Genomic DNA, 23,562 nt, shown 5'->3' with positions numbered 1-23,562 from the left:
CCCCCCCCCCCCCCTTTAACATTTGATATCTGCCTCTTTGGAGGAAGTTAATTACTGAGTCTATTTTTACCCCATGCAGTAATTTAAAGAAAAAAATCAAAATCAGACATAATTATTACAAGCTGTAAACTCCAGAGCAAAGCAGAGCACTAATGGCAATATATTAGCCAGTAGCAAAGTGAGTGCGAAGTCCTTAGGGTAACAGATGAGTTCATTAAGGGAAGAGCTCACACTGCAGTCTCCCAGTTAATCAAAAATGGAGAAACCCGCTCGGGGATGAGAGAGACGGCCGCGGAGAGCAGCCTTTGCAGGGGAGACAGGGCTGGCTAACACAGAACATACCAATGCTGGTAAAAGGAGTTAGTGGCACCGAAAGACACCGATCTCGTGCTCCTCGTGTGGCCCAGCTCAGCCCCGTGGGCACATCCCGAGGCAGGGAAAACCGTAAGGACAGGGAGAGCTGCTGGGGTTAACTACAGCCAGCCAGGCTGGAAGACGAGGAAATGACTGATCACTCTGGGGGTGCGTAACCCCCAAATCCCAGGGCACTGGGGATGTGTAACGCCAGCTGGAGATGAGACCAAGCCAACGCCTGTCATGCCAGCAGGTTTGAGAGAGGTTTTCAAAGGGACGTCAGCTGGCAGGGCTCTCCAGCCATACCTAAAGGGGATGGATGCTGCTTGCTCCCACGGTAACGCTGGGGAGACAAATTCAAGAGCATCCTGCCAGGCACTGGAAACCTGAGGGTAGGAGTAACCTGCCTTGGGCAGGGGGCTGCAGTAACACCGGTGAGGAGACCCTTGTTGGTGTCCGGCCCCGAGGGCGAGACCACAGAAAGAGCCAGAGCATCCTTTCTCCGGGGAGGCTGAAGGTGTTTTCGCAGAGCGGCAGGGGAAACGCTCGCTCTTCTGCCGATCCGATCATATGCAAACGCATGAAAGGCTCCAATTTGTGAAGGCAGCGTTTCAGCTGCCTTCAGCAGCATTAAATTCACTACAAATAAAATAAAATAAAAAGACTAAAGGAAAAAAGAACCTGCAGACAGCATGCACAGGTGATGCCAGGAGGCCTAATGAAATACATACACGCTAGTAAAGAGCTCTAATGTGAAAGTCCTTATTGCTGCACATCAAAACGGGTTGCCTAGAGAGACGTTGGCTTTGGAGAAAGGAACTGAAGCATCTCAGCTGTGTGCCTTCATCTGCCACGTGCTCCTCTCTCTGCCTTTCAACCAGCCATCGCCCATGCACCTCCCTCCTCTGCCTGCCATTTCAGTACTTCTGCAAAGCAGCAGCGGGGCGAGAAGGCAGGGTTTCTGTCTGCCGGGCTGCGGGCTGGGGCGGAGGGCTGGCATCTGGGAGCAGTAACCTCTGCTCCTGCCAGCCCACAGGCAAAGAAAACACGTGAAGTGATTCCTGACACCCCACAGGCAGGAGAGGAGAGTGGAGTTTTTCTCCCACAAGAAGCAAGGGTACACCAAGCGCTACATACGGGGAGAAAGTCCGAATATTCAACTATTCACCAGTAAAGCAGCAGCTGCCATCGAGTACTGGGCATGACGGGGTGCGGGACGGGGCACAAGCCACCTGGTACACCTGATCCCGGCTCCTGATAAAAGCCAAATTCCCAGCAGGTACCTTGTTACAAAGTGATGCATTCGGCAGAGCTGTAGGGTGCTGATTGCTGGGCTAAGTGGCCCTTTCACCAACATTAACCTAATTGCTGGCTGATAGATTGCGTGGCGGCAGCATATGGTGAGTCATTACAGTCTTGGAATTCAGTCTGCCCACAGAACCCTTAAGAGGGTCCTTTTATCTGTATTCATCTTTAAAAGGCAGCTCTCATGCTAACGCTTGCTGTTATCTGCCCAGGGTAAATGTTTTAATGATGTTAACAAACTTTGAAAGCTCAAGAGCCGTAATTAGAGTCATGATTATAAAATCAGGGTTTCATACCATCAAAGGAGGATAATTTTATAATCTTCCATCCTTCATTTGAAAAATAAAATAAAACAAAATACCGCTCAGCAGAACAGCCCAAACCACTAGCAGTGACAGTGTGCCGCGGTTGGAGCCGTTCCTGCAATAACACCAACGATGCCTTGCTCGCCCATAGCGCCCTTCATCCAGCGATCGCATGGCATACGGATACACCACACACATCCTCGCTGTTCCGAAGGGGAGATTAATGTCATTTCTGTCTTACAGATGGGGAAACTAAGGCAAGGAGGGAGCAGAAAACCAACCAACGCCAACATACGCTAGTGGCAGGTCCTTCCACTCTGCTGGGGATCAGACTGGGACCCACCAAATGCATTTCACTTCCAGAGGACAACTGCTTTCGGCTGCTCCCGAAGCTGGGGCAGATCCGTGCTGCTGGGACCACTCACGGGGCCTGGGCTCCCCCCTACTCACTGTGAGCAGCCACGGGCCCTACTACGCAGGATGCTGTCCTGGTCCCTAGCAGGGGAGATCAGACAACCCAGGGGAGACATCACATATTGCCCCTCTCCTGCTCTCCACAAATGACCCCCAACACACCCCTCAGCTCCTTGGCTACACCAGAACCACCCCCCCAAACAGCAACAGGAACATGTGTCACTTTGGGAGGTTTGTTCACCCATCCTCTGTTACATGCCTATTTTCTAATTTTTGGTTGACGTTTTTCTTAGTGAAATAAATGAATTGACTCCAGTGGAGGCCCATTTGGATTAAGCGGCTGTCACCGCCTCACCCGCCTAACAAATGGCTGCGTGCAGCCAGCAGCGCCGGCTGAATTTCAAGTGCGACGGGGAGCAGAGGGGGCAGAGAGGCTCAGCATCAACAGCAAGGTGCTCATCAGAAAAGTTGCTTAGCAAAGCAGGAACTGAAGGGTGGAAGGAGACAAAACACTTAACGAAAGCTTAAAGGGCTGCTTAACCCCTGCAGAGGGCATGCAAGCACCTCATCCCCTTCTGGTACAGGAATGGCATGTCCTGGTCCAGGCACCATCCACCTCCAGACCCGCTCCGGCAGGGATGGAAAGGGCGGAGAGACGGTGCCCGGGGTCTGGATGAGTTATTGGCCTCCTGCGCGTTTGCTGGAGGTCAGGGAAGAGGCTTTGTGCAGGCTGGCCAGCCCTGGGGACCCACGGTGGGGACACGAGGCCACTCACTGTTCTGCGACGACGTACTGCTCGGGCAGGGGCGAGCACTGCACCCCAGCCACCTGCACCCCGTGGGCGATCTCGGAGAAATCCAGGCCCAGGTTGACGCCACGGATGGTCACCCTCGTCCCTCCTTCCGGGGGGCCTGACACCGTCAGGATCTAAAGGGAAACAAAACAGAGGGAAGTTGAGCTGGTGTCCCCACAACACCCCTGCTTCTTCAACCCCATATCTGGCTTGGAAAGAGACTTTTGCTTTGCAGGCTGCTCAGGGAGGCTGTGTGCTGCAACCTCCACCTGCTCCTGCTGCCAAGCCCAGGACAGTGCCACCTTCTCGTGACTCCTCTGGACGTTTTGGAGAAGCCCAAGGATGCTGAAATCCATCTGTGCCGTGCTCCGAGAGGGGACATCGAGGTCCCCGAGCTGGCCAAGAGGTGTGGGCAATGCCATCCCCCAGAAAGCCTTGCAGAAGGGTAAGACCAGTTTCTTTTTTCTATATACAGAAGTCGGTAAGTCACCTTCCATCAGTAGCCTGCTGCTTTGGAGAACTTTAACTTCTGCCTTGGCTGTTCTCTGAACATTAATGTCACATTTTATTAGTAAGTTGGCATCTCAAATGACTTACAAATGTTAAAGAGTGAGGTGTGTGCTTTAAAGCTGCCTGTTTATAGCCTGCCTCAGCCACAATCATCTCTGCTTCTATAGACTTTCATTAAGGACAATATCTTCTTCAATTAGGAGTATAAATTACAATAATGTATAGTCACAAAATTTGGATCCAAGATTCTCAAATAGTCATCCTGAATCTGCCATCGGTCTGTTGTTGCTCTTGGGTGAGCTACTAATCTTCTCCACGCTACAGCTGTTATTAATAAATAAACATAATCAATAATAATGCAATTTAATTAATTTAATGGATAAATCTTGTTTACGCTTGTTTGTTCCACCCTTGTCTTTGGCAAAAGACTTGAGCTCTTCAAAACATTTTCATTAGCGTTTCCAGATGGATGGCTGATTTTCTTTCACCTTTGTAAGAGCTCACTGTTCGCTGGACATGAGTGGGTTAGGAAGGCAGCAAAACACCAGCCCCACCACGAGAGCACGCCCCGGCGACCTGCGGCACGGCGGGCTGAGCGCGCCCCAAAGCAGCCCCTGTGGGACCCCTTGCCCCTTCCAGTGCCTCAGGGCACGTCTCCCCCTTCCCACCCAACGCAAACTGCCAGCGCCATCAGGACACCCCTGGTCCCCATCACTTCTGTGGCTCCACGTTCCCTTCAGCATCTCCCTGCGTTTCAAATCCCAGCTGAAGCCATTTTCCTTTTCCCTTGCTTACACCTCTTCATTTCTTGCTCTCCACCTCTGCTCCTGTTTAAGGTGCTGCTGCTGAATTTGGCCACGTCGCGGGGGTCCAGCCTGCTCCACACACCCAGCAGAGCCATGAGCTGCCCCGTACATCAAACCACCACCTCTTCCTCCGTGTAGGCTTTGATTTCTACCGCCCTCTTCCCTCGGCCGCACGACTGAGGTTTCTAATTTATTCACCATACGCTGTCTGTTGTGCTGCTGTTTTCTGTAACTCATACCGCGGAGCACGTCTTGTATCATTTAGCTCCGTGAAGCACTATGCGCCCATAAAAGACAGTACAAAATCAAGTTGTATTGCATTACACCGAGTCCTGAAGGCCTGCACTGGTAATGTTTACATCGCTAGTTGGGAATCACCTGAACTCGGCGGTTCACGTACTTGACAGTTACAACTGTCCTTTGCAGCTCTAGATGATGTTAAAATGCGTTTCCTGGAGCACTTACACCACCGGGCTCGTTGTCTCATCACTGTTCAAAAAAAGTCACAGTTTGCCATTTCCCGACCTTACCACAACCAGAGGAGCCAACCGTCCTCACCGAACAAAGCAGAGCTGATTCTGTATTTTGAAAATGTCCTGACCTGGAAAATCCCCAATATGGAGCTCCACTCGACCTAGATTTTAGTGGCCGCTAATTGAACAGTTTTGAAGTAACTGTGCCATAAAGCAGCCCCAGGGTTAGAACAGATGCATTCAATTAATTACAGCTGGAGAGATTCAGTCAAAATCACAGAAAGAAGATAAGTCTTAAAGGTCCCGTCGCACCGACCCCTCCAAGCAGCATCCCTGGGTCACCTCCCCGCGCTGCACCTCCAGCAAACCCAGCCCGGGGCAGCTGCTGCCAGCGCCGTCTGCCCGAACCCCCGGCTGGGCTCTGCTGGGGGGCTGCTCAGGCTGCAGGGCTGGCTGCTACGACAGTCCAGACTTCTGGTCTGAGACAGGCATGATTAAGAAGAAATATTCCCCAATTTCAAGAAACATGCTTTAGTAGAGTGGCTTTTCATTCAGAGGTCTGTGGAGGATCAAAAGAACCTGAAAAGGGCAGCTAAGGAAAAACAAGGCTGTTACCAGGAGTTGTACATTTACGGTTTAGGGGTCTGCACCTCTGCTGGAAGTTTTTTAGGTTGTTCACAAAACTGAAGCAGTTTGAAAATCAACGAGATCTGGAGTGGGGTGTGGGAGGCAGGGCCTTTGGTTTCGCTGATCTCCCAAATCATTCTGAGCAGGTCACCTCTCCCCTCTGCATCAGCCTCACGTTGCATGAAAACAAATCAGCCACCCATTGCCTCTAACAGAGCATGTAGCTGCTGCTCAGGGAAAGGATGTGTGCAAGTGTGAAGTGTTGGATTATTCACAGAAAGGATCCAAATACAGAGATGGAGCGGGTGGTGGTAGGAGCTTGGTTACCCTTACTCTCTGCCCTTGCATCACGTAAGGGATGCAGATGCACCACTGCATTTCTGTTGTCGCTGCTTCTTACTTCAAACCGACGTAGGGACCCCAGGGATCCCCGAGGCTGGAATCCAAGGGATCCCAGGGATCCAGGAGCCCCAACGCAATGCTACCACACTTCCCTCCCCAGCCTGCAGAAGACACTGCTATAACGACGCAGGGTAAATGTTCTCAGCCTCCCATCTTGCTGGTTGCATGGTTCAGCGTTTCTGACATAAAGCAATATTTAGCCTCCAGAAGAAGTCTGTGCAGTAGACAGGGAGACCCAGGACTGGTGTGAGTGGGACGGGGATTTCCTTCTGGGGCTGGAGACAAGCTGCAAGCCTAAGACTGTTCTGCACAATAACCACTTGGCATCTGTTAGGGTGCGGAGAGGGCACCCAGCTTGCAGAATAAATGGCATAACCCCTGCCCCCTCCCAAAATGTCATCCACCTTCATTCTCTTTGTCTCTTTTCATCCTGCTCTAAGCTAGCTGGATCCCAGCTGATGAGCCCAGCAGGGAACCAGCACATAAGCATTGTCATCCCGGCATGATCCTTCCTTGTCTCTGCCTTAGCTGATAGCACATTCAGAACCTAATTGTTATCTCAGCAGAGCAACTCCATTATTCAGCCTGACACTGCCCCCCCTTCAGCTGTTTGTTGCACTGATGTTATATTAATGAGGCCTGCAAATAAATGAATAGGAGATCAGAGTGCCGCTTGTTCGCAAGAAAACTGATTTTTATTTATTTATTGCTAAGACCACAGACCGTGTGGAAGTTTTACGCTGTTAAAGGGACATTGTCAGTGGCAGCTGGGTCTCTCACTCTGAAAAAGAAAAGGGCTGCGGATATCCTACTGCTCATTTACTTTTATGACTATTAAAACACAATCTCTTCTTACTAGTTATGCATCCCCCAAAGGCACTGGCACCTGGGAGCCAGGCCCTTGACCTCTGGCTTGACAGAAAGAGCGAACTTGGCCAGATGAAGCAAAAGGAGTGGAAAACAGCCCGTATTAAATGCTCTTTTAGTCTGAGTGACGCAGGCTGCAACGCAAGCCCCAGTATGAGACCAAAGGCTGCTCCCCAGCCGAGTCTGTCACTGCCCGTCCATGTAGGATGGAGAACGCATCCCAGGGCCTGTCTAAACCTGCCAGGAGAGGAGAGGTCTCTTCCCAGCTTTCAGCGCACAGCTCTGCACCACTGGACATTGCAAAATGGTACCCAAAACACTGAAAAAACTCGGATGCCAGTTAAAGGACCCAACAGCAGTGAAGGCTGTGAAGGTCTCACGGCGTCCAAGACAATCCCATACGTTTTTCTGGAGAGGAAGGGGGACGAGGGAAGTTAACCTGTGCCGTCGAAAGTTTTGGGTTTAGGAATATCGACCCTGCAGGGTTTCTGCTGGGGCTTTGCCATTTTCTACAGACCTGACTGCCTAAGAACTTTGCAAAATTCTGCAAGAGTTTTTAGCCCTATCAGTGCTCTCCCCGCCAGTGGATCTCAAAGCACACAAAAAAGGCCCGTAGTTCCCTCTGCTTTCCCCCTTCCTTTTCTGCAACAGTGAAAACTGCAAACTCGACTTTCATGAAAAAAAAAACAACATAAAAGCTGTGAATTCATAAGGAGAAGGGTGGGAGGTGGAGCTCAAGGAAAAACACCAAACACTGCAAGACCTGTGATAAAATCACAAGAGCTCACAGGACTGCCAGAGTCAGCGGAGGCCATGGGACAATACATCCCCCTGAAACCTGTATTTTCTATTGCTGACCCTCGCTGTGGAATAAGCCAATCTGCCAAGGAAAGCACAGACATTTCCTACTTGATTCTCTCTTCTCCAGATCCACTCAGGGCAATCTCCCGAGACTCAAAACATCCCCCGGCGAGGCACCCTGTGCTTCCCACTTTGAAGGTTAACACACAGACCTGGTTATGGAGACAAGAAATCTGTAGCAGCAAAGCTCTGCTCTTTTCTCCTTGGACAGAGACCAACAGTATTGCTTTCAAGTTGGACAGTGATAAAACACTCGGTGGCAGCGCCATGCCCGCAGCCAGCCACGAGAGCCAGCCTGGCAGTGCTTAGATGCAAGTCACTTGGTGGCTGGAGCAGAGTGTTTTTCCCCTTCTCTGCTTAGCTCAAGGAGGGGTGAATAAATAAATCTAAGACTTCTTCAGTGTTACAACTGTCTGAACCGTTTACGGTGAATAAAATCTCAGGCAGAGGCTGTTTTGCTTCTTGCATCTTGCAGCATAACCTTGTGCACACAGAACAGTGCTCAGAGAAGAAAACTTTGGTTTCTGACTACTGGTAGGACAAGGTGAATATCCAGGCAAGCCTTTAAGGCTCATTTTATCTCTCTGTAAAGATAGGTGTGACTTGCCAAACGAACAAACCAGCCAAACAAGGAAAGGACAGACTCTCAACATTTCTGAACGTTTTCACGTCTCTGCAGAGTCAGCACCACCACCACCTCTGCTCCTCCACAGCCTCACAAGTTCCACTCTCCAGTTTACAAAACACTGCTCAAGACAAATACCTGCCCATCAAAGGTATCATGTGGCTGGGCAGAAGGTCTAAGAAATACATACCAAAGGCCTGGTGACCTCCCTGCGGGACGGATGGACCCTTCTCACCAATGTCCTCCTCCAGTCAGCCCCAGCCCTGCTACAGCACCACCAGCCTCTGCCGTTCCCCCGCTCCTCCGTAAAAAGGAGGCTGATGCCTTCGTCCCAGGGAGTCTGAGCATGAGTCAGTTTAGCTAAGCTGGTGTAGCAACTAATCTGAGCTAAGAGGAAATTTCCACGTGTACTAGGGTCCCTTTTCAGCTGGCAGAAGTTTGTGCTCCTGCCCTGCGCATCAGTGCAACAGGCTACTTTGATCCAACGCTGTTTTACACCCATGCCCTCCGCCTTCTACAACACGGACACACGCTCAGGGCAAGGGAGGCTTTTTTGGGAGAGTTAATTAAGTGAGAAACCAAAATCTTCTTTCATTCCCACCTGATATGTGTGTCACTCCTATTAGCAACGTTAACAGACTGAATGCAGTTTTACCGGTAAAAATGCTTCTGGGAGACATTTTGCATCCCTCAGTGGTCTGAACAGAAACATCAGAAGCATGAACTATAGACTAATTAGCTCCCTAGTTTAATTATCATTCTTGCAACAGTCCATAGCGGTCACCCCAACGCTGGTAGCATTGCCGGCGAGCGATAGCTGCACGGCGGGGCAGTGGGCTGCACGCCCTGCCCACGTGCCGGCGGAGCTGCACATTAATTTCACAGAAAGTAGCGGAGCATCTCACCCCCTGTTCTTCAATGCTGGATGGAGAACGGTGGATTTTCAGAGGAGAGGGAGACAGACACAAATCCACTTTGGAAGGAGTAAGGAGGAGGGGCCAGGGATGCGCGCTCTTACCTCGGTGATGCGAGGGTTGGAGCACTTGACGTTCCTGCTGGACCAGTCGAGCCAGGGCTGGGCGGCGGACGGGCTGCAGTGCGGCCGCAGCGTGCACTTGGCCTCGCCGCTGCACCAGCCGCACTCGAACTTGGGGTCGGCTTTCAGGCAGAGCCCGCAGCTCTCGCGCTGGGCTGCGCACTTGTAGAGGTGCACTGCGGGGAAGAGGGGATGGGCACTCAGGACATCAGTCAAGAACTGAAATATTTCTATGGACTACAGCTGCTCTTGGACTTACAAGCAAAGGCACCTGTTGTGTTTTGAGTTAACGAGCCGCAGAGTGGACTTGCACATGTGGTTTCCAAAGGCAAAGCTGTATCAGTGGGGCTTAATGAGCACCACTATCAGTGGAGCTGAATGAGTTGATCTCATCCAACGCAGGATCCACCCGGACCACAACGTCTCTGCCGGCAGCCACAGTGACGGCAGCCAACACCGCTCTGCCCCAACAGCCACTTTCCAGCCCCCATCACCGTCCTCCTTCCCGTGACTTGAAAGCCAGCTCAAGCAGACGTTACCTTTCAGGTCCTCTGGGTTGTCGATAACAAAGTTCCCGTTCCAAACCACAGCAAAGTCCACCGCTAAGTTGCTGATGTCCATCCCATCATAGAGATACTGAAGAAGAAGATTGAGAATGAAATGCTTGGGAGGATGTACCAGAGACACTAACAGGAAAAGCATATTTTTTTTTTTTAAAGAAACCGTGATGATTCTCTGCCTAAAAACATGTGCTGATGTCTGAACCACCACACTTCTACACTTCATCTCCAGGGTCCTGCTTTGACTCCCTCCTCTCCTCACCAGGAAGAGATAATTAAATCAGATCTAGTCCTTGTGAGAGGTAATAGATTAATTATTCCACTCACAGTGGTTGCTCTTGTCGCTCAGTCTCTAGCTTATCAATACAGCCCCTCCAGTTAATCAGACTGGAAGGACTGCTGCCTTCAGGCTATCTTCTTACACAGTCCCCATGCACCCTAGTGTGACTGGGAGCTTAAAAATCAGGCTGCACAGCTTTGGCTGATGAAATAGGCAACAGCTGAGAAAAAAAAGATGGTGCAGAGAGGTCCTTCCCCAGTCTCTGCTTCAGCCTAGTCTAGGATAGCACTGGCTTGAATTATTCACCTTCTCATGGACATCCTGGGGGCTGCAGCTGAGTGAATCTGGATGCTCTAGGTGAATTCCCAGCATATTCTGAAATTCCCATTATCACAATTAGCACCAACAAGGCCTCATTCTGATGCTCTCTTTAAGTTAACCAAGAGCTGCTAAAAAGACTTAAAAAGGTGAGTGAACATTGCCATCCTCTTTGGGATGAGGGAATGACGATTAAACTGAAGCAGACTGCTTTGACTGTCCCTGTGCAATAGTTGTACAGTTTTAACTTACGTTCAGTTGTACTGATTCACCTTGCCTGGCTTTTACTAATTTCTTCTGTACAAGTGATAGAGCTGTGAGTGCAGAACCGCCCTTACATTCTCTACCTACCACTTCCTATTGGCCTAACAGGAATAAAAGTGCTTCTCTAATGTTTATAAATCGCTTTGGATAGGAAAAGTACTATATACTATTAATACATTTATTATCCACTAAGCTACAAGGCCCAAAGATGGCCAGTAATATATAAATATCCAGTGAAATTTTTAAAAATTCAAAACTTCATTAACAATTTAAGACCATCTGCACTGAATATTAAAGCAGACCCTGTTCTGCTGCCTAAAACAAACTGAATGTGCCCTGTTTGCCCGCGGACCTCTCTGAATGCTCGGCAAGGAGAGGAAGGACCACGCTCTCACCCATCCGTCCTCCAGCTGAAGCGTGCCATGCGAGACCCAAACGTAGGCTGTGGCTCGGAAGGTGCCCCGCATTTGCCATATGTGTTTTGGCATCCCCCAGTACCTGCCACAGCAACTTTGGGCGTTCTGGGGTAAAATCCTGCCAGGTCCATTGGCAGGGCTAAGCCCCCTCCTATGGAGGAGAGCTATCCTCGCCTGCCTGCTTCTCCAGCAGCATCATTCAGATAATTTCCCTCTCTCTGCTGTGCTGTGCTCTCTCCCCTGGCAGTTTTCCTTTCCCCCTCCTTCCCTGCACCACGCTGCTTTTCAGCATTACTCTATTCATCCAGCTACCGTGACCTGGAATTCGACAGCTCCCCGATAAGGGGTCTGTGATTCGCCTTATCTCCCCCCTGTGAATTAGCCTGCCTTAACACCTTCGCTGCATTCCCTCCTCCTCCTCCCCTTCCCCTCACTGACCCCCCACAGTCAGACAGGGAACCGCCAGATAAAGGACCTTCTCCCGGCCGGCTCTGTAATGAAACACGTCGCACGCCCACGGCAGGTTCCCACCTGGAATTCAGGATTAGTTTAACTCCAGGGTTTTCCACTCTCCCTGTGGCTGAGCCCATCCCCTTTGCAGCGATGGGAGCCGCTACCCATTTTGGGCACCCTTTTGCCGCGTTCCCCTCCCGGTCCCTCACCGAGCTGTTCTGGCACTGGACGCTGGAGCTGTTGAAGCGCAGGGCGGGCACGCGGTGGATCACGCCCTGGATGCTGAGGACGCACTCATACCCGCGCTGGCCAGACTGGGGCTGGGGTAGGTTTCTTGCCTTCAGCGTGATGGGTTTCACCTCTCCCACCGGGATCAGGATCTCCTCTGTGGGGAAGAGCTGGGGACAGTCCTGGTGGGCAATAAGAGAGGGGGGCGGGTTACAGCGGTGATGGTGCGTCCGCAGGTCCGGCCAGGTCTCAGCCTGCCGGTTCCGGCGGTAGGGCTGATGTCCCAGCACATCCTCAGTGCACAGGACCGGCTCAGTCCGCCCATGCAGCTGCAAGTTAAGTGCAGAAATAAAGAAACCCCCATTACAGTCCCCCTGCTCTGGGACTGGCACTGATTTTTTCATCACAGTCGCAGAAGAAGGAACACCGCTATTTGGGGAACAAATCGAAGGCATCCTCCCCGGTCTGAGCTTGCCATGGGTTTTATCTGCAGAGACACAGGCTCTCGCCCTGCCCTCCCGCAGCAGCGCGTTATCAGCTGCTCCAGGAGGGCGATGGGCTGCTCCCAGCCACACGCTGCCCTCCCTGGGCCTCCTCCTAATCCCATTTCACCCCTTATGCCCCTTGGCTACGCACCACCTTGGAGCGAGACTGATCAGCATGGGGTGTGCTTCCCTCTCGCTACCAGGTACTGTTCCGCTCTGCTTTATCTCAGTGAAATTACGCCAGCATGCCATTAATTTCCCAGATCTCAGTAATTTCTGCTCTATCTGCTCTTATCTGCTCTATCTGCCCTTACCACGCTCCGACACCTCTGGCTTTTCCGAAATGCCCAGCCAGCTCGCCGCAATGCTCCTGCACTGCTGCTGGCACAGATTTTTCCTTCGCCGAGGACTGCCTGGGTGGGATGCGTGCCTCCGCCGGCCGGGTGGGCCAGGCATCAGGACCTGAACCGCCCTTTCTGTCCCTAAAGCAAGGCTCTTCCTGGCTCTGTCCTTCTGGGAAGCAGAGGATGTCCAAGGACGGGAGGATCTGGTTCCAGTCAGTATCCAGAAGAATAGGGACAGGGTTTTCACAGTTTGGATTAAGCACCCTAATCCTGTCCCCCTGGGCCTTCTGAAATTCTGTCTAGTCTGCAAAACCATCCTTTTCTCTTCGGAATTGTGGCAAAGGGTTTGGCATGTGCAATAAACTCAGCGCCTCCTCCAGCAAACAGCATTTGTAAAGGTCTTGTGGCTTTCAAAAAAGTGGCCACCCTTGGATCCAAGGAGCTAACACTGAGGAGAGATCTCTCACAGGGGAAGTAGGGCTGAAACAAAATCTAATTAGTGTACAACTGTTTCTCAGTGTGTATCGGTGGGGTGGACGCTGGGCTGTCACCGGGAGTGCCACACGTCCCTTCCCGCACAGTGAAAACAGCAAAATTATCCACAAGTGATGGCACCAGCAGATCTCCTGCCGCTGGGTGTTGACCGGAGAGACCATCAGACGAGGAGGAAGGCCAGCCCAAACAAGCTCTGATGTCCCTGGGATCTGAGGGACCGGGTCTCTGCCTTCTTCACAGCACCCCTGGGGCTTCAAACCCCTAAGGCTCCAACTCTTCTGGACACAGGACTTCAGGCACCCTCAGCCTTTTTACAGTAGCCTGGAAACAGCAAACCCAGGCTGCCAGCCCGCACGGGGACCCTGCCAGCCCCACCGGCAGGAATGATGTCCCCGCCGAGCTCAATGGTTCAAACAAACGGGCAGCAGCAACGGCTCCTGCTGCAGATCAAAGTGTGTCTGCATCTCCGGGATGCAATCGGGAGCTGCTCCGGGAATGCATTTCTCTGAGTCAAATGCAAATTCAGAAGTATATTACAGCCAGAGCCTCACAGTATTATCAATCACCCTGCCAGGCCAGAGCAAAGGCATTTCGGGAGAGAACCACAAAGAGTGACGGATGCTGAGCGCCAGGAGCAGGGAGAGGCTGCTCAGCGGGAGTCCGGAGAAGGGAGGGAGTCGTGGCTGAGACAAAAAGCACAAAGAAATTTCACTTCAGGCCTTTCCTGATTACGAACTGGAGCCTCTTGCATGAAAGAGAGGATTAAACAGGTCCTGCTCCTGCAACATCAGGCATGAGGCCGGCTGACAAATTTTTGCAGAGCGGAGCTGCAAATGAACCCTCCTGCAGCACACGGCCAGCATGATGGGAGCTTTACCATCCACTGCGGGAATGAAACAGACGCCTTCCTGAACCCCAAAGGCTTCAAAAACTGACCTAAGGGCATTAAATAAAGGTGACATTAAATAATGAATGGTACTTCATCCCTGACAGTCATTTTATAAACAAGTTAAGGCTCGGGAGTTCTCAGCTCAAGGCAGTGAAAAAATGTGTAAGGATAGTTCCTCAGTCCCTGAAAAGAGCCTGATTTTTGAGTGTACAAAATACCATGAAACTGGAAGCAGTCTATTAAATCTCCATTGAAAACCATGTGAAAATATTTCAAACATCTGTGTGATTGCAACAAAGGAGCAAAGAAAAGAGGAAAATGCTGCTGCCTCCAAAACTATATATTCTGAAAACTAAGCACAGCAATTAAAACATTAAGTACAGAAAAGTGTGATTTGTTTCCACTTCTGCCACTATCTGGCCAAAATGATGTAATTGTAAATTAATAGTGAGTTTTAATATTGCAGTAGCTCAAGGCTTTGCTATGCAAGATGCTGTATGCAAAACAGAAGGAAACTCTCCCTGCAAATGTCATTCCAGAGATGAGCAGACCTCCAGTTCCCCACGAGCACAAACTGGATGTCTAAATGAAACTCTGAGATGAACCACAAAAAAAACCCTATCAGTGCCTGGTAATTGTATGACATTCCCGCTGTAAGATCTCAACATCCTAAACATTATCTCCTCATAACACACTGGGTGAGATGAACCACAAAAAAACCCCTATCAGTGCCTGGTAATTGTATGATATTCCTGCCGTAACATCTCAACATCCTAAACATTATCTCTTCATAACACACTGCGAGGTACAGTTTTTCCCCAATTTATACACCGGGAACTGCAACATGCAGAGACAAAGGCTCTGACCATCAGAAGTAGTTACATTCCGTTTAGCTTTAATTTGCTTTGATCTAATGGAACCAGGTACCTAAATACCTGTAAGTATCTGACACTAAACGATTAATCCCAAGCTAGAGTAGAAGTTTTAGGAAAAAATGGACTGACGTCTCCCTCCCCTCTGCCAAATCCCAGACTGGCATCCCAAGCCCTTTGCCACCCTGCTTAGTAATTAAAATAAATCACCCGGATGGCAATGCAACGAGAGCCATCCTCACCAGGCTCCCGCTAGGACTGTGTATCCAGGGAGAAAATCCCCATCTCTCGCTAACGACCATTAAGCACGCCAAGCCGCGCTCCCTCTCCAGCTCACAGCCAGACTGATGGGATGTTGTTTTGCTACTGGCTTGGGCAAGTTGTAAATGAGAAACAGATGCTACCCCAGTTTGGAGAAGCCAGTAGCTTAAACTGCTGCCTCATAAACCTTTTTAGTGGCACTTTTCCTTATATATTTTTCATTTTATTTCTAACAGGGACTTTCACGGATTAACAGCCAAGAGCAATTTTAAACTCCAACAGCCAAAAAGCAGGCTACGCTGGGAAGGCAAGAAAAGCCCTTTTCTGCAGTAGAGAGTTTACAGGCTGGAAGGAAATGCCACCATGGAGCTTAGCTCCGAGGTTCCCGCAGACCCCGGTACCATGGGTCCAGCCCCCAGCTCAGCCTTTACACTACCACCAGCAAACTCCTAAGATTCAGGAGCTGACTTTGCACGCACGTTCCTCCCTCCTCGTTATGCACCGCACACCTGTACCACCTTCTACTCCAGAGCTCGCTGCATTTAAGGTTTTGCATTTAACCTCGAAGTCATATCAAGGACCAACGGGAGACAAATGGCTCCACTCCAGAGAGGTGCCCAGCTCTGTGGAAAGCCCGTGTTTGGGAGGAAAGGCACCCTGGAGCCACAGAATCTTTTATCACATTCTGATTGAAAACAAAAAATCTCCAGTCACATCACCAGTGGCAGAACCTCAGTGCACAGTCCTGAAAATAATGAGTATGCTATGGACCATTATCCTTCCTGGCCACGGCCAGTCGTGAGACGACTGTTAAAGAAATGCTTCTTCCTTTAGAGGCACGAGAGAGGACTTACATTTTCAAATCTGCTCTCCAGTGCTGAAAATGCTGGTAGCAAAAATTGTTCTGCCGTCATTAGAGATGAGAAGGACATAATAGACTTTTTTTTTTCCCTTTGGTTTCAGTGGGAGAAAAATGTCACATTGGGATTCTGGTGAAGAAAAGGCATGCAGCCTGTGAGTGCACACCGCTCGGGGAAACACCGAGAAACGCAGCCCCTCTGCGTTGGCTGACAGCTACAGTGATCACACTAATAAGGGGATGTACGTTTTGGGATGGAGCGATACGTAGGAAGATGCCACTCTACGGAAAGCCCAGGGCACTCGTGGGGAGCCGCATCGCTGCTGGCAGTTGCTGCTGAATTTTTCAGATGAGCGAGTGAAGCCGCAAGAGCTGCAGGGGTTTGCGGAGGGGGTGCGGGGCTTGCTCGGACGCCGCGCGCCTTGCCGAAGCGCTGCTGGAGGCCCTCTCCTCCCTCTTTGTGCCATTTCCCATCCAGGCTCATTGTTCAGCTTTCGGGTCTTTTTTTGTTTGTTTTTTTCATTGCTGCCGCAGTGATGTACACCGACGTCCCTGCACACACAGGCCTTCCCACGGAGCGTGGGCGAGTGGGTAGGGGTCTGAGGTGGGTGCCGCTGCAGTAGCACCTCGGTCCCACACTGCACACACAGAGTTGAAGGGGGTGATGCCATATGAAAGCACATCTGGCAGGTTGGTTTGTCCAGCCACCACCTCTTCTACCTGCTGCCTGATCTAAAAGCCAGCGCAAACACAAGTTATTTTGTTAGGGGTATATATCGGCAGCTTTAGCAATGCCTCTGTCAATGCCCATTTACTTTACAGGAATTTTGTGGTGAACTGGGAAGCGGTTGGCAGCACCAGTCCTGCTGCTGGGATGGGAGCTGTGGGGCGGTGGCAGAGGTCCCCTCACGGTGGGAAACAACAAGACCCTCCCTGGTTCGTAGGGCTCGGGTCTGGGGGCTCGATTCTGCACTTCCCCATGCCAGCGCCAGGAAGAGCTGAGCATCCAGAAAATACAGACTCAAAGGGAGACTGCAGCCACTGGCGTATACAATTTGTTCCATAATCAGTTTACTTTGTTTTTTAATTCATGAGAAGTAAATCCTGCAGTGAGTTAGAAAGGCCATTATTGCCTCCTCTCGCTAAACAAACACGCTGAATCCTCTCATTATCCTCCTTGACTTCGTACACCAGAATAAACACAAATCAGAAGATCTGCTGGAGAAAGACAAGACTCTGACGCATGAGTGGCACAGACTCTCAGGGAATATTCTGCGCATGAAGTATCATCGCACACAATTTACAAAGACATTTTATGCTTCTCCAACACTTTTTAGCCTCAAAGATTCCAAGGTCTATAAATACCTTAAAGACCCACGATACGCGTCTGTCTCTGGAGTAGAACAGAGCACCCATGGTTATTGTTTGTGTTTAACAGAGCAGTTTTAGTAGGTCAAATCTTCTTGCTCTTATTCGGAAAAAATTGCCTAGAAATGGCAAGCATTTCTTTTGACTATGGGATTTAGCCCAAATGGAAGAAAATACAATGTTTTTGTACTTTTCATCTTTAAGAAAAAGCCCTCCACAAACGTTAACTTGCTACACATATTTTAACGTTATAAACAAAAACGAATCTGGCACATGAATGTAAACCCCTGGCTCACAGTTGTGTTCCCAATGATATAAATTACAGTCCCCGTCACTCATGGAAACACATTATTCTTCATTTATGCTACTGGAAAGGAGAGCAAACCTTGCTCCTTAGAAACCAAACATGAAAAGAAAGGCAACTGAAGCAAGACTTTTCTCACTGGTAAATTCCTACCCAGCGCCCTTTTGTCCCGAGCTCCGAGCTGTATGTGCGTGCTGTAGCCCGGCTCTTCGCCACCAATTTATGAAGTACTGTGATATTTAGAGCCATGCAAAAGCCAGAAGGCTGGAGAGCCTTTTTTCTCTCCCATAAACAACTCTTTTTGCACCAGAGGTGAGGACAGGAGCAATTCCCTCGAGCACAGGGTGACAGGTCCCAGGCAGGAGCATCTCCCTCGGGCTCCCCGCCGCGCTCCCCTCCCCTGCAGCCCTTGGATCATTTTCCTACGTGGTTCGTGTCCCCTCCAAACACTGTAGGTTATACACACCATAAATCTACTGATGAAAAAAGTGTTGCCAGTAACCTCAAACCACTATTCTCAAACTGAGACGAGTTAATCTAGCTGCAGCTGGGCTTTTTGTTACTATTGGTACTTTTTCAGACAAACACATCTCTCCAGAAGTTAGATGTGACTCAGTCATTTGCTAACGTTGGTGGACTTAGATGTGGCTGTGAGTTATCTCCTTCACATCACAGTTCCCATTCAGGTATTCAGCAGTGGGGACCGTAAGGACAGATATGAGGAAGGTTTGATTTTGCCTGATTTCCTTCAAGGCCCATCAAGCAGCAGCCAGCATCCAAGGGCACAGCCAGGGGCAAAGGTGTTGCTCTAAAAGCAATGAGAATTTAAAGGCGTCAGACCAGAGCAGAGATCTGGCTCTTCACTAAACTCCCAGAATCTGAAACGCTCCGTCCCCGATTCCGCATCTCACATGTGGAAATGGCATTATCTGCACAGAGTGGACATCAAAGAGGGACGGGATCCCACATTCTGGGAAACTAATAGGATTTATTTGGTTCTAGCTCTGCATTGGGATGAGGTGTAAGGATATGTTCATGCATCTAACATTCCTCTTCATTTGCATGTCTTATACATTTAGAGAGAGACATCTCAGAGCCTCACACACACACAAACCCAGCCACTCAGACACGTTAAAATGGTATCATAGGCCTGATCCGAAGCTTTGTCAAGTGAGACAATCACTGCCACACACCCATGAGAACTCCTCTTGGAGAAACCCTGCTTTTGTGGGTGCAGGCCAGCCCCAGACCTCTGCCTTCTCATTGCTTTTTGGATAGCAATGTCCAAGCAGGCACCTTCTGCGGATAAATGAAGCCTCAGGCTGAGAAAAGGCTGAGAAAATAGAGTTGCTTATCTAATTATTAACTCCTACAGAACTGGCCACCCAGAAACAGAGGCCTCAAAAGAGCTGGGTTTACCCCATGCCAGAAACTTCTCACCAGATGGAGGATATCAAGAACAGCCAGCCCTGTCCTGGAAGACATCTCTCCTTGAAAGGCTGCGAAGTGTTCTGTATTTATCTACCAACAACTCCAAACCAAACATGCTTTGCACATTTTCACTTTTGCAAATACAAGAGCATGATGCAAACCAGCGCTCTGGCAGTCAAGGTGCATCTCTTCTCAAGCATCACAAACGTCTGCGTTATCGCTTACCGACGGTTTCTCAGGCCACTCGCTACCTCCGACAAAGCACCGACCCATCTCCCGAAGCTGTCCTCTGCATCACCCATTCCTACCGCTGAGCTCTGCCCTTCGATTTTAGTAAACAATTCCTGTTGACAGGGCAAGCGGAGAGACAGAAAAAGCTTGTTCTCTCAGTTGTATTTTCATGGAAAGCAGGGCGAAAAGGCAGCGCTTCGTTTGGTCAGCACAGCCAGAGGATTGCAAGGAGCAAGCGTACAGGTCATGAAGAAGGGCTTGCTTTCCCCCATCACCTCGTAAAGCGGCTGAGGCTTTGAGCTCCTTCCCCTTCTCAAGACAGATGACTCCTAGGAGCATCAAAGGGAGTTTGTTACACATCGAATCCCACCGGGACACAAATTCTGATGGGCCAGGAGTAAAAGGGAATATTCAAGATATTTTCTCCTACATTAAATATAAAGGCACGAGAAAATTTCCAACCCCATGTGAACATGCGTGCACATGTTATGTGAGAAGAGGGACACACGGGACTGAAAGTAGGGCAGCACGTGCCGGCGCTGCTCCCTCCGCGCAGAGGCACTGCCGTGGTTATCACCGCAGCATCACTCCGGCTCCAACCACAACCAACTCTCCGCTAGGAAGGGAGCAATGCTGGTAAGCACAAACATTTTGTTAATACATCAGGCCATGACACAATGAAAACATTGCGATCTGAATTGTTTTAAGAGAGGAAACTCTTTATGAGGCATTTAATTCAAGTCTTGTGTTAGCCGGAGTGAAACGCCCCTAATAAATGCATTAGCACTGCCCTGCCTACACAAGTGGCAATTCATTTGCCCAAAATAAGAAAACAAATCAGGTTTTGGTGGCTGGTTTTGCCTGTGTGTCCAGAGAAGTCATGATGAACAGTGGAGCATCTGTGTCGTTATCATCAGCCCTTGTCAAAAGCGATCACCACGAAGCTGTTAGGTATCACACAACATCCCCTGGTAAGAAACAACCTCTACAAGATGAAGACAACAGAGGAAGTTCTTTGGAGATGCGACAGTGCTGTGATCCCAGCAGGAACTGGCAGGGATACCAACTCCTCCACTCGCTCCCTCTGTGTGATATCAGGCAAGTCCTGTGCGTTCCCAAGAGAAAAATGGAAATAATGGGATTGTCCTACTTTGCCAGAGACTTGTCAAACACTTCTGAGATCATGGGGTTGAAGACCTATAAAACTGAGAACTATAATTGTAAAGCCTGGGAATACAGTGATGCTTGGAGTGTAAAGGAGTAAAACCCCCACATCACTCGAGAGAAGGAAAAGCAAAGGTTTCTGCTTTCTCTTGCTACGTTGAAAGGAAGTTTCTTGACTTTGAACTGGACTGAGAAAGCTTTTGGTTTGTCCCCAGAGCGGACGTTTCTCCTCAGGCATCCGTTCCCTTCGCGGCACGGGGCAGCTCTGCGAGGCTGCGGCCAGAGCCCCTCTCCCCGTCCCTTGCAGGGGGCCGGAGGCAGCGCCTGCTCCCCCCTCACGCTGTCCAGCCCTTGGCCCTTGCAGATTCCCACTGAGGCAGGGGCACATGCAGTTCATTAACGCTTCTTGCCTTGTACCTCCTGGCAGCATTTTAACCAGAAAGGCCCATGAGTTAAGTTTCAAGTTTACTATCGGTTTAGCAGCAGCCTGGCAGCTTCAGCCACTTCTTTCTAATGGCTCAGTGTTTTACTCTACTGAGGAATGCCTTCTGCTTTTCCCTGTCTCCATTACTCGCTGACAAGGGTTTGTCTCGATGCTGGATAACCTTACTCTCCTTTCTTTTTCTAATATTTGTAAGGCAGCCTCACTGCTGCCTTTCCTGATTTCCAAGACACTCAGGAATTTCAAAGCACCTCTTAAACCTTTCTTTTCCTTGCAAGCTTTAGGACCTGCACCCCTTTCAGGTGCTACAAAGCTCTGTGCAGGAGCAGTAAGGGCAAAGACGAGGACCCTGCCAGCATCAGAGGCTGTACCTGCTCTGTACTTGGTGAACCCAAAGCAGGACGGGAATCGGACAAGACAACGGGTGCAGAAACCCCAGACCGAGGGGTTAGTGGTAACCTTTGATCAGGAATTTGTGCTAACTCCTTTCCTCCATGGATCCCTCTCCCTTGGGGCATACAGAAGATCTGGCAGAGCCATTAACGGGCTACACCTCCTTCCAACTGTTAAAAGCATTTTTGGACTTGAGCCCCACACCTTTTATTAACTGCTAAGAGAGATGGCTCCTGGTCCACAGTGCTGGAACCTGAAACAAGTCTTTTCCAAAGTCTGGGGCTGTTCACAGCTGTAATCCCCTTCCTAATCAGTTCACAGTCAGGCTCCTGCCATAAACTTCAGACCCGCCAACACAACCCACTGAATGAGTCCCACCAAGGGCTCTGCATCTGACTTGTTGCTTGCCATCGGGCAAATCCCTGCACGCCTTGTATCCAAAGCAGAGCTGCTGAAATGTGCTGGTCTTTGAGGAGCCTTTGAGACCCCTGAAGGAAAGTACTACGGCAATTACAGTTACACTGAACCTCAGCATGCCCACGTTTCAGCAGTGGGATCAGCTTTGGCATTCAGGTCAAGACGCATCGCTTTAGCTAGACCGACACTTTCTTGCTACGCTCCTTTAAAGCTGCATCTGCATTTTTTGATGCCAACCAAGAGAGGAGCCCCAACCCATGTAAAGTCAAAAAACTTCACATAAGCATTGGTTATGCTAATTGTGCCATAGAAAAACAAAGAAGAAAGAGCTGAAACCCTGGTCCGGTACCTCAGAGACGTTGATCCGCCCCTCCTGAAAGGAACACGTGGTGGGGTCGTGGGTGCAGAGGTTCCGGTACTTGCACCAGTGGCAGCGGAAAGCGCTGTTCACACACGACAGGCACCTGGGGGGAGAAAGGAGGAGTTACGGAGGGGGTGGTTATCACCCTAATAGGCACGCCTAGCCAGAAGTTCAGGTTCAGGGTCCTTCATGAGAAAATCATTTCTTTGGAGGGATGTTTTGATAGAACAAAAGTAACAAACAGGTTTGGGAAAACATGCACTCAAAGGACGGTCTTTAAGCAGCCTCACAATTCATTCAGTCATAAAACACAAGCTGGGATTTATTGCACATCATTGCATAGGCATAAAACAAAGCACAATATTGCACAGACACCAGACTTCATTTTTCATTTCTAGAAAGTGGAAAACAAGGCAAGACTGGCAAAAACTGGACCAGTTGTTTTACAAATCAGGAATGCTACAAGTCAATGGTAACACTTCTGCTTGGCTTTGGAGTGCAAAGACTCCAGACAGCTTTTGATTTATCTTGGAAGAAATTAACTGGTTATGAAACGTTTTAGAAAGAATGCAGACCCTTTTCAGACACAGGGTGGCCCAGCTGCCAGCGAACTGGCTGGGTGGTTTTTATTCCACACTAACTGGCTGTCAGTTAGATGCACAGTCCATGACAGCTGCTAATATTTGCAGTAACCACCTCCTCCATCTCCAAGGCCAACCCTCTGCGCCATGTGGCAGCGTTTTGGTGACCGTCTGCTGGCATAAGGATAAGCTGTGCCCACCGGGTTCAGCTCTGTGTCGTATCCTGCAGCTCCAGAGACCGTGGTGCTGGCCTGGAGCGGGCAGTGCCCCGGGCAGGGATGTGCTGGAGCCAGCCCAGGCTCAGCGCAGACAGATGAGCATCACCAGGGAAGCGGGAGCATGGCCTTAGGCAGGGAACTCTGGAAAATGAGGAAGGCAGCTGTCCGGGCAGAGGGTCTCCTGTCAGCTGGGCCGAGGCACCAGGGCAATGCCTCTCGTGGTCTGCTGCCATGAGAATGTGTGTGTTTTAATTAACTCAGTTGTGTTTTCCTTCTGACGCATTCGTAGTGACCTTAATAGCTAAGGAAGCTTATTCTAATCATGCACATGCAAATCTGGGGAAGAATATCAAGTGCTGCAAGCTTATTTAATTACTTGTTTGTTTGACCCATTTCTGTCTCTGTTTCGGTCTGTAGCACTTCTCCCACCCACCCTCACCTGGCCCGGCCCTGGCCTCCGGCTTCCCCATCTGGTGCCGGTGGAGCTCTCTGCTTCCCCCGGCACCGCTGGGTCCGAGGGAGGGGGACCTCTCTGATCACCCAGGCCAAC

General features: G+C 50.1%; 1 protein-coding gene across 1 annotated transcript in view; it reads right to left on the bottom strand.

The window, feature by feature from the left end:
• Positions 1 to 23,562, bottom strand: part of LOC104158999 (plexin-A2-like) — a 151,310-nt gene that overhangs the window by 35,139 nt on the left and 92,609 nt on the right. The window contains 5 exon segments of the mRNA XM_009696789.1: positions 3,154 to 3,305; positions 9,361 to 9,554; positions 9,918 to 10,014; positions 11,879 to 12,079; positions 22,202 to 22,316. Of these exon segments, the coding sequence (XP_009695091.1) occupies positions 3,154 to 3,305; positions 9,361 to 9,554; positions 9,918 to 10,014; positions 11,879 to 12,079; positions 22,202 to 22,316 (759 nt within the window).

This window comes from Cariama cristata, unplaced genomic scaffold (genome assembly GCF_000690535.1).
Source record: "Cariama cristata isolate BGI_N322 unplaced genomic scaffold, ASM69053v1 scaffold2243, whole genome shotgun sequence".
NCBI lineage: Eukaryota > Metazoa > Chordata > Aves > Cariamiformes > Cariamidae > Cariama > Cariama cristata.
Note: the sequence above shows the minus strand (reverse complement) of the source record. Positions and strands in the feature narration are given on the sequence as shown.